The sequence below is a fragment of the Arabidopsis lyrata genome (genome assembly GCF_000004255.2).
Source record: "Arabidopsis lyrata subsp. lyrata unplaced genomic scaffold ARALYscaffold_8, whole genome shotgun sequence".
Classification (NCBI taxonomy): Eukaryota; Viridiplantae; Streptophyta; class Magnoliopsida; order Brassicales; family Brassicaceae; genus Arabidopsis; species Arabidopsis lyrata.
The window spans coordinates 4109425-4120254 of NW_003302548.1; the positions used below are offsets into that span (position 1 = coordinate 4109425).

The 10830-nt window shown below is 34.4% G+C and overlaps 3 protein-coding genes across 3 annotated transcripts in view; 1 reads left to right on the forward strand and 2 right to left on the reverse strand.

Annotated features, from left to right (window-relative positions):
• The first annotated feature begins 1747 nt into the window (after nt 1-1747).
• Nucleotides 1748-6228, forward strand: LOC9299720 (alpha-mannosidase I MNS4). The gene is made up of 17 exons (XM_021015372.1): nt 1748-2061; nt 2346-2465; nt 2550-2642; nt 2785-2871; nt 3095-3185; nt 3288-3343; nt 3604-3676; nt 3838-3947; nt 4100-4150; nt 4303-4391; nt 4478-4559; nt 4650-4763; nt 4877-4956; nt 5044-5179; nt 5264-5334; nt 5420-5624; nt 5734-6228. Exons 1-17 carry the CDS (start codon nt 1933-1935, stop codon nt 6019-6021), a joined length of 1875 nt encoding a protein of 624 aa, XP_020871031.1. The 5' UTR covers nt 1748-1932; the 3' UTR covers nt 6022-6228.
• A 693-nt stretch (nt 6229-6921) lies between these two features.
• Nucleotides 6922-8284, reverse strand: LOC9299721 (auxin-responsive protein IAA4). Its single transcript, XM_021015385.1, has 3 exons — nt 7884-8284; nt 7487-7789; nt 6922-7385 (listed from the first exon to the last, which is right to left on the reverse strand). The coding sequence occupies exons 1-3, from the start codon at nt 8060-8062 to the stop codon at nt 7310-7312; spliced, it is 558 nt and encodes a 185-aa protein (XP_020871044.1). The 5' UTR covers nt 8063-8284; the 3' UTR covers nt 6922-7309.
• A 1936-nt stretch (nt 8285-10220) lies between these two features.
• LOC9301482 overlaps nt 10221-10830 on the reverse strand; it is a 12082-nt gene continuing 11472 nt past the window's right edge. The window contains exon 2 of the mRNA XM_021032266.1: nt 10221-10495. Coding sequence (XP_020887925.1) covers nt 10308-10495 — 188 coding nt within the window. The 3' untranslated portion in view covers nt 10221-10307. The remainder of the gene's footprint in view (nt 10496-10830) is intronic.

Here is a 10830-nt window from a genome sequence, read left to right on the forward strand (position 1 = left end):
GGCTGCTGCGGCGAGTTCATATAGCAGTCAAAGTAGCAACTTGAGCTCCAATTCTGATGCTCATAAACCCAAAAGGAAGAGACGGCCTAAGAAGAAGAAGCAACAGGTCGGTTTACTTAACTACGAGTTAATTTGTAGGAAAAAGATCTTTGAATAGCATCTTTTATCAAATATATCTTGTGAGTTGTGACCATAATGTTTGATTCTTCTCTTTGCTGTTTTTGCAGTGATTGGGTACTCGGCTTCTCCAAACACACACTACACACTCTTCATCAGTTCCAGTTACTCGTTGCAATGGTCTCTCGACTGGGATCTAATGCAGATATATATATATTTATATAGATTTTGGTGTGGTCATGGAATTCAGAGAGATATGTGTCTGTTGCTTTTAGCTTTTGAAATGAATATCTAAAATTTTTGGGTATAAACTCCCATTTGAATCTTTCTTGGAGCTTTTTTACTTAAAACACAATTGACACATATCTTGCATAGTAAAGATACTTTGGATATGTGTCTGTTGCTTTTCTCGAATCAGTTTCTTCAGTAAAGATACTTTTCTTTATTTATAAAGTATTGAAACCCTGATTGTACGAATTAACTAGTTCTTGAGGCAAACAAATAAGTGATCCCATTTATATGTTCTCACCAAAATAAAATAAAATAATCAAATCTTATTCTAAATCCTAAATTTTTGACTGCACAAATACATTAAGATATGAGAAGAATATGTTCGAGTGCACATGTACATTTTTTTTTGAACAAAAGTGCACATATACATTAAGACACAGTTGTTAGCAAAGGTTTGGTTTTTCTAATCCACATCTTTGAGATTATGTATAGAAACAAATCAACTCAAAACATAGAGCAGCAAACTTATATTTTTTTTTTTTTTTTTTATTCTGTGTTTACTTTTATATATGCACCAAACCTATAGTTTTTTGTAAAAAACTTGAAATAACCTTTAAAAACCGGAACCAAACCGAAACCGAATCGAACCGAGATACATATGATATTCATATGGTTTTATTTTTTAATAAACCAATAAATCGTAAAAACAGTATAAACCCAACCGTAGGCAAACCGAATTACATATGGTTTTAGTTTTTGTAAAACCAAAAAATCGTAAAACCGGAAAACTAAACCGAAACCAAGCCAAACCGAAACTAAGTCAAACCGAGAACCCGTAATTCAATTTTGTGTAATTAATGGCTGAAAAAAAGGAGACTAATCTCAATTGCTCCTCAGAGTCAAAGAATTAATCTATATACTCTCCTCTAATCCACATACTCTCCTCCTTTTAATGAAAGGACGAAACTACCCCTTTACTAGGTATACGTGGTACAACTGGTATCCTAGTTGTACTACCTCCTAGTTGTACCTTCCTAGTTATACCAGACCTTAGTTGTACCCTCCTAGTTGTACTAGACCTTAGTTGTACCTCCTCCTAGTTGTACCACCTATTTGTACCAGCTACTAGTTGTACCCGAATATTCCCTAGTTGTACCAGTTACAACCCGTATAAAAGGATTCGAACCCTGGGGGCGCACGCGTGCACATGGAGCTCGCAACCACTGAGCTATTGTGTTTTTAGTTGAACACTTACCGATTTAATTGTATTTAACCTTTATCACCCGAAATCAACCCTCATTAAGGATAATTTTGTCTTTTTACCATTGAGGAGTATTTGAGACCAAATTTGGAGCTTGAGGAGCCCCTGAGAATTTGTTCCTGAAAAAAAACAGAAATAAATGTTTGAAGAAAAACCCAAAGATTTATTGCTCTGTTGAATCGTGATTGAAGGACGAGCCACCGAGTGACACAGTTGAAATAAAACTCCTCGGACAAGAGGAGATCCAGAGTGATGTCTGAGAAGATTCATTCAACACACAGACACAACTGAAATCAGAAGAAACTCACCAAAATAGTTTATTGATGGAATCAAATATCAGGTGGCTTGTGTTTGCCATCTTGATCTCTCTGACATTTTCAAGTTTTGTCCTTGACCATGGAGCTCTCGCCGAAAGTGTTAAGCCTGATGAAGCTAAACAGCTTAGAGACGAGGTAACATTCCTCAACAGATCTGGATTTCGATTTTGGTCATCGATTGGTTTATCAGTTATCCCCAAATTGAGTATTAGAGCTATTTAGTTTTGTGGGACACTTAAAGTCTTGATCTTTGGATGTTGTAATTACTCATTGATGTTAATTATGTCGTAAAGGTAACTTCTTTAGCCTTTTGACCAGAACATTTAATAGTTTAGGTGAGATCATTTAGTTTGATGGTGGTTTAGCTCCTTGTTGTTTGCCAATTACCTAAAAGATGGGTTTGATCACATTGAGTGTAGGTACGTGGGATGTTTTATCATGCTTTTGATGGATATATGAACAATGCGTTTCCGCTCGATGAATTGAGACCATTATCTTGCCAAGGAGAAGATACTCTTGGAGGCTATGCGTTGACCCTGGTAACCTTTTATGTTTTAACCTTGTCTTGTGTAAGGCTCAGTATTATGTAAAACCTGACAGTGGTTTTGGTGGCATTTGTGTAGATTGACTCCTTGGATACATTAGCTTTACTTGGTGACCGAGAGCGCTTCACTTCTTCTGTTGAATGGATTGGTAAAAACCTTCAGTTTAATATAGTGAGTAATGATTGGTTTTGGCTTCTCTAGCAAGACCATGTTTTAATTGTTATTTTCTCAAGTACTCCTTTCAGATTTTTTGTAAGATGTAACCTGGCTGGCAGTGAAGTTGATGCAATGATATATGTCTTTTTAACTGCAGAATAAAACTGTCTCTGTGTTCGAGACAACTATCCGAGTCCTTGGGGGTTTACTTTCTGCTCATCTGATTGCAAGTGATTATGCTACGGTACTTTTCTTCTGCTTAGCTATTCTTTTGTCGTGATCTTATACGAGGATATGTGTACATTCTTCAGCTAGAAAACCGAAGTAGTTTTTCTTGCGCCCCCTCTATAGTGTGTGGCTATATATGAGCTTATCGTGCAAATAATCTTATGATTCCTGCTTGTCTTAACTATTTTGTTGGATTCTAAATTATAAAAATCTCCTTATTGATTCTAACCTGATGACAGGGCATGAGAATTCCATCTTACAACAATGAATTACTAGTTTTGGCTGAGGATTTGACACGGAGAATGCTTCCTGCATTTGATACACCGACTGGTATACTCTTTTAGTTATCACTTGTTAATAAGCTGACATGCATATGTGAAAGCGAGGAATTGCCTTGTCATCTCCATCTTCTTTTTTTTCTTTTTTCTACAGGAATCCCATTTGGATCTGTGAATTTGATGTACGGTGTTGACAAACATGAAAGCAAGGCAAGCCATCTTCTTTTCCCTTCTCATAGCTTTCACATCTGATTCTGACATATTTAATTTGTTGATCTGTGCTTTTGGTGACTGACTGGAGTGCACATTAATATAAATGATACTAATAGGCTTGGTTTGCCTAGCTTTGATAGTTCTCAACGAGTTAAATAGTATTGAGATTCAGCTACTCATTTTCTGCTTGCTGATCTTATCTTTTGATTCATATATTGGAGCTCATGTTTTCATACATCTTTGTTTTATTTGTTCAGATAACATCAACTGCGGGTGGTGGTACTTTGTCTTTAGAGTTTGGCGTGCTTAGTCGTTTAACAAATGATCCTGGTGGGTAAATCAGTTTAGTCACTGAGAAATACTTCTCTTTAACTCTCTTTATTCTTTTATCATATTCATTTGGATTTCTAAGAGATGTAATGTTGATTTTTATAGTTTGTTTTGTTTTTTACGTGCTCTCACTTGGTGGTCCAACTTTGTTAAAATTGAAGTTTTCGAACAAGTTGCAAAGAATGCGGTGAGGGGACTATGGGCACGTCGTTCAAATCTCGACTTGGTTGGTGCTCACATCAATGTCTTTACAGGTGAATGGACACAGAAGGTAACAAAAATGGCTTCTGTATATGTCAGAAGAACTATGGTTTTTGGCATACTTCAGTTATTAAGGCTATTCTTCATTTTGTTGAGGAACTTTGCTTCTACAAACTAATTGGTCTTTTTTTGTCACCCAAATTCTAAAACGGTACTTGGCAGGATGCTGGTATAGGAACAAGCATTGATTCCTTTTATGAGTATCTCCTCAAGGTTAGTAAGCGTAGCCCTTGACAAGATATAATGGCCAAGTCCCCGAAGTCCAGAAATCCATATAATTTTAATTTCTGTTCTCAACTTTGCATAAGACTTGAGCGGCATTGATATTGTCCTCGCTTTACTTTTGTTTGATTCGACAATTCCAGGCTTATATACTATTTGGGGATGAGGAATATCTATACATTTTTCAAGAAGCTTATAGATCTGCAATGCAGTACCTTCACAAGGATCCTTGGTAAGCTTTCTGTATCTTGTGTTATGAGAAACATGAACAAACAATTCCTTTGTTTCGACTTATTGTTTTTTCTAGCTTTGTCGTAGGTATGTAGAAGTCAATATGGATTCCGCAGCTATTGTCTGGCCAGTATTTAACAGCCTTCAAGCTTTCTGGCCAGGACTTCAAGTAAATAGTGATTCTATGTTTGAATGTTAAAATATATTTCAGGTTGAAAAATTAGACTATACTGTTTTGTATCTATGTTTCTCTCAAAAGGTTTTAGCTGGAGATGTTGATCCGGCAATTAGAACTCACACTGCCTTCTTTAGCGTCTGGAAACGATATGGTTTCACCCCTGAGGGTTTTAATCTTGCTACTCTTAGTGTCCAGGTACTCTATCTTGATTTTAAGTGTCTCTGTGATCACTTTTCACTTATTAGGTTTCATTTTCTGATGGCACTATGATGTTAGAACTTCATATCTATTCTTCATTTTCCTTACAGTATGGGCAAAAGAGTTATCCCCTAAGGCCGGAACTAATCGAGAGCACATATTGGTTGTACAAAGCTACCAGAGATCCCAGGTCACCAAATTAATTCGTTAGATTTTTCAATTCTTCATCCAAAGATGATTGCACTACTGAATTGCAATGCAATTTGCTCGTCGATAGGTATCTTGATGCAGGACGTGACTTTGTGGCTAGTTTGCAATACGGGGCAAAATGTCCTTGCGGTTATTGTCACATCACAGATGTAGAACTTCATAAACAAGAAGATCACATGGAGAGCTTTTTCCTCGCAGAAACTGTAAAAAAACAAACAAAAATCTGTTTCTCAATATTGCATGTACGTAAAGCCTTGACATGTTTTTGTATTTCACAAATATTTCAGGTAAAGTACTTATGGCTACTCTTTGACTTAGCTGTTGACTCAGATAACCTCGTTGACAATGGCCCTTACAAGTACAAAATCTCCGTACACTAACCTCTTGACTTTCACAAGTACTACAACATTTGACTAATCTTGTTAACTTCTCTTAATATTCAGGTATATCTTTAGCACGGAAGGTCATCTTTTACCATTAACACCGCAAATATCTCTAGCTCGGGAACGTTGCTCTTACTTTGGCGGATATTGTCCAAGCAATTCCACAAAACTGGAACAAGAAGTCCTTGAAGAAGAGAGTAATAACGATGATCGCAGTAACATCTATCCTTACCACGAATCGTTTCCAATTACCGGTTTGATAAAGGTCAGTAAAAAAAAAAGATTATTTCTTTCTTTTGGAGTTCCTTCCAAAAATTGCAGCAGACTCAGTTACTTAAAGGTTTTGAAACCTTCTTCTGGTTTGGGTTTTGTAGGGTTTATGCCCAGGACTGACACATGCTCAGAAATACGGTTTGTCTTATGTTCTACCGGAGAAGACAGATCGTGAAGATGTTGACGAAGCTAAACCGGTAGTTACTAGCAGTTCAATTGTGCTGATCACGGATCAAAGAGTGGGAAAGAAACCACAGGAAGAAGAAGGATTTACTTCTCAGTCTGAACCAATAATGACAATCTCTGGTGGTAGTAGCAACGACCAAACAGGTCAAGAGTTAACCTTGTTAGAGTCAGAAACTGATGATCAAAGATTATACTCTTCTTAACTCTCTCATTTATTTATATGTTTCAAAAAGAAGATTACAAAACCTTTATTTAGGAATATAGATTAATATTCAGTTATACAATCTCATCAAGAATCTTGAATCCGTCTTGTGTTGATCGATTGTTGCCTCATCCCTAGACAATGTTCATACCCGAAAGGTGTTCGATAATGACTCTCAAAGATTTCTCTGTAATCATAATCATCATCATCATCCTCCATTTTTGATACAAGATTGTTTAACAGTTTTTTTTTAGATTTAATTAATTGAGGCAATTAGGTGTAAGTGTTGGTAAAGTTCTTGACTTATAATCATCTAGCATCAAGAACATTAGGTTTGAATGTAAAAATTGTTTGAGCACTAAGGAAAACCCCAAATTCAATGAACATAATATACCATTTTTGAATAATACTCTAGTTCCAAGTTTCATAAATATTAGAATATGTGATAGATTATTTTAAGTGATAGTGGAGACAAATTAGCACAGTTGGGTAGATTTACTTGTTGAAGGTATGGGGGACCAAAGTCACAGTAGGTATCAAACTAACAACAAAAGATAATATAAACATTTCCAAAGCCCCAAAAATATTCCCACTGCTCGATTAGATTTCTCATTTCTTTAATCTCTCTATCTCTTGGTGATTAAACATCTATAATCTAAGTTAAAAGTCTCTAGAATCCAATGAAGTTCCTTGAAAGCTGGTTCATTTTTTTGTGCCATAAACCAGCTTTGGTTTAAATGATTTGTTTGTTGTGTTCATCTGCAAGTTAGGTCAATAAAACAGAGCATCATATGTGAATGATCTTAATGTTCTGTTTTACTCTTTTGTAAATTCTTGATTTGATTGCATTTTGCAGAATTTGTTAACACAGATCTTAATTTAAAGAGAAACAGAACAGAAACATGGGTAATTACATAATTTTTTCGATTAGAACTTTACAAAAAACACAAACATAATGATCTTTCTAACACCACAAAACCTTTTCCTTTAAGGAGACAGAGTTATAGCTAAAGTTTAGATTTAGATCTTTCTCACACTTATATGCTTAAGACCATTTTAAGCATCTCTCTGTTACATTTTGTTACCATCAGAGAATCAAGAACACCACAAGAAGTGAATGTTTTTTACCTATGAGGTAAAAATTCACAAACTATGATTGTATGAAACATCATCTCTCCCCGAGAACCCGAGCAGTTTCAGAGCTATATTTACTCTGTTTCAAGAAACAGAACAAAAAAACTCTGTTTTTGAATCTTTCTCTTTGATATTTTGTCTCTCAATTAGGTGTATCAAACACCAGAACCTAACCCTTTAACTTCTGATCCTTTCATGATCCTTAACCTCTTACAAGACGAGACAAACATCCTGAAACAACAACAACAACAACAACAAAAACAGCATAAGTACATAAACAAGATTGTGTTATAAGTTACTATTTTGAGAGATGATTGAAACATTGTACTTACTCCCAAGGAACATCACCAACAAGCATCCAATCACCATCTTTATCTTCATAAGTAGGAACAAAGTCTGAGCCTTTATATCCTTCTCTCTCAAAATATTCTCCCACAGAGAATTTAAACATGTTTTCAAGTGATTTCATCAACTCTGGGTATTGTTTATACATAGTTAGATCTATCTTCCTTAGATATGGAGCACCATCCATACTCACTTTCACATAGTTTCCTTGACCTTCAGATTCATTCTTCTTTGTCTGAATATTGTTCTTTCTGTAAGATCTAACTGGTGGCCATCCAACAATCTGAGCCCTACAAAACAAGAAATTGCATGGATTAGATCAGATCCACAAATCAACACACATTTTCAGACAAGTTATTCTTGTATATGATTCAAAACACTTACTTTGGAGGAGAAGCGGTTTCGTTTTTTCCAGTGGATTCAATCTCTTTCTCAGTATCATCAAGTAAAGCTCTTTTGTTGCTTTTTCCGCAAGAAACAGTTTCTTCTGTCCCTGGTAATCCCAATCTCAGCTCTGTTGCCTTAAGGTTAACAAGCTCATCATAAACATCAACTTTTTCCATTTCTCTTCAAAGAAAGAAACTTTGTTTTTGTGTGTTTTGTGTTCTTATGGTTGTCTAGAGAGAGAAAGACTTGTTGATGAGATAAGAGGCTTTGTGAAGAAGAGTGTTTTATAGGAATTGAAAAGTCACTTTTTTGGTAATTTAGAAAAAATGGGATTAACTTGATTTAAGGACAAAGGCAAAAGCTAAAGCTGTCGGGTAGTAAACAGTAGCAGCAACTTTGAGGCAAAGTGTGTCCCATCATTTTGGGGACATTTGTGGGACACTCTCATCTTCAACACAAAGAATACTTTCTTTGATCTTAGACGACGGTCTAGATTCATTTCTCTGTAGCCCTAATTCAAGGAAGTGGGGTAGAGTATGGTACACTCATGTGCAGAATATAAAAACCTTTTTCTTTTGTTCAAGCATTGAGTTTTGTAGGGTAAGCATTACATGTACATGTGGTCTGCCATATGCATATGTCACCTCTCTCTCTTAAAGCCAAGAACTTACTCTTTCATCTATTTGTGGTTCTTGTGATATCAAGATTAGATCATCCTAGTCAATTTAGTTGAAACTCTAGCTGTCTAAAGTCAAACACATTTATAATTTTTTTTTTTTTGGTGTTTTGAAGATAAGATTTTGAGTTTCATTGGGTTCGATTGGTAGTACAAAACGTTACCGATTCTTTTAGTGAGTAGAGAGAATGGTTAGCGGTATGTAAATAGTTAAAAATGGTACAAAGTAACGGATAGAAAGAGCGGTAAAAATAAACTCAAACTTTTTTTTGTATCGCTTTGGTATTGTTTTTGTGATTGGTTACACTGAAAGCGGGTAAGGGGTTACCAATCACATCCACTGTATTTTTTTTATATCAAAGTTTTAAACTTTTGAGTTAAAATTTTGGTGATTGTTCTCTTGTTGATAAAACAACCAAACCACATGGATACTTATCATACTATTTCTTTTTCTTTACTAGTCATGAAAAATCCCAACTCAATTTGTCTCTCTGTCTCTATGAAACTTCTAATGATCTTCATATAAAATGAATCCAGAAACAAACTGACAAGAAATATCTTCCCAAAAGGTTTTTGTCTTTAGACAGTTCATTATCTATGGGGTCTTATAGTTTTTGGGTTTGATATCTCTCTGTCTTAATTTGTTTCATGTTACAGCAATGCAGTTTATGTACTTGTCATGCTTTAGTGAACCAAAGTAAACCAAACCTAACCTAATCTCTTTTGGAGGACCAAATTTGAAAACCTATGTTCAAGACTATTTTTACATATGCTTGTGAGCTGCATTTGAATAGTCTCGATTTCAAAAAAAAAATTCTTTCTTTATCTGTAGAAAAAGTTTGAATCGTTAAACATTAAATATTTATTTGATATATATATATATATATATATATATATATATATATATACTTTTTGCACATGACCTCATAATAGTTTAAAACCTTCTTCTTGAGTATGATATATGGATTACGACATTTGGGAAGTGAACATTTTTGGAGATTGTTGGTTTTATCCGAATTTGTCTCAAAAAGGAGAATTTTAAAAAGGTAGTGAGTGTATTATTTATTGTTACACGGTAGACGACAAGACTTCGGGTATGATTTGAAATGTGAAACTTTGGTTTGATTGCATGGTGTGTAGGTTTAATTTCATGATAGCTTACTTAGCTAGAAATCAAATACTGAAAATGAGATGTTTAACAACAAACCGGTTCATGACATATATATGATGTTGCAGTCGTGGCCATAACTGCAAAAAACAATTTATTTTGAATCTAAATCAATTTGAAAAGGTTAGTCTATATATATGATGTTGGATTAATCCACCGTTGGATGTAATAAATGATATAAAATAGTTACCCACATGATCATATACATATAAATCATCATAAGTTAGTAGGTTCTTTAATCAAAAAAAAAAAAAAAAAAAAAAGTTAGTAGATATATGAAGCTAATATATATTATTTGAATTCCCATCATGCATGATATTCATTTGCAGTAACCTAACCCAGCAGAAAATGCCGCGGTTAGGCCACCGGAAGATCACAGGCAAAAAACACTTGGCAAAGCATGCCATCCATCAGAATAATTTTTGATCTAGCAAATACGTGCCAATTTATATAAACACAATAATATCTTATATTCTATGAAACAAAGTTATTATTGTAATGTATGCAACAAAGTTTTATATATTATTAATGAAAACTTATCTTATTATCCGATTCAACAATTAAAAGAAAACGAAAATTAACATACACATAAACAAGGAGTAATTCTGTTATTAGGAATACATCTCATATGACACCCTTCCATGCAGTCATCATCTTGTAATTGCACTACCTGTGGTGAACCTTCATGATGTTGCACAATCTGAGGAATTTCTTCAAGTAATAACCTTTTTGCCTCAACATTTCGAACTGTAACAATACTCATCACTAAAAAATCAGAAATTATAAATAAAAAATTGTATGTAGAGTTTTGTTATTTGTTTCAAACAGAAAATATAAAATTTACCTGATGTCAACAATTAAGAAGATAACGAAAGCAAACTTTATTGGTATTTTTTCCATTGTTTTACTCGTAGATTAGATTATTACAAAGATGAAGATAGTGGTATTTGAGGTTGATTTTGAAAAAAGAAACCAGAGATTACTTATATAGCAGAGGTTGTTACACAAAACTCGGGTATTCCCTTATACGCAGACCTCAACTACTTCTAGATACAATAGTAATATAATCTACTGTAATTACTCATTATTTATTTTGTCAT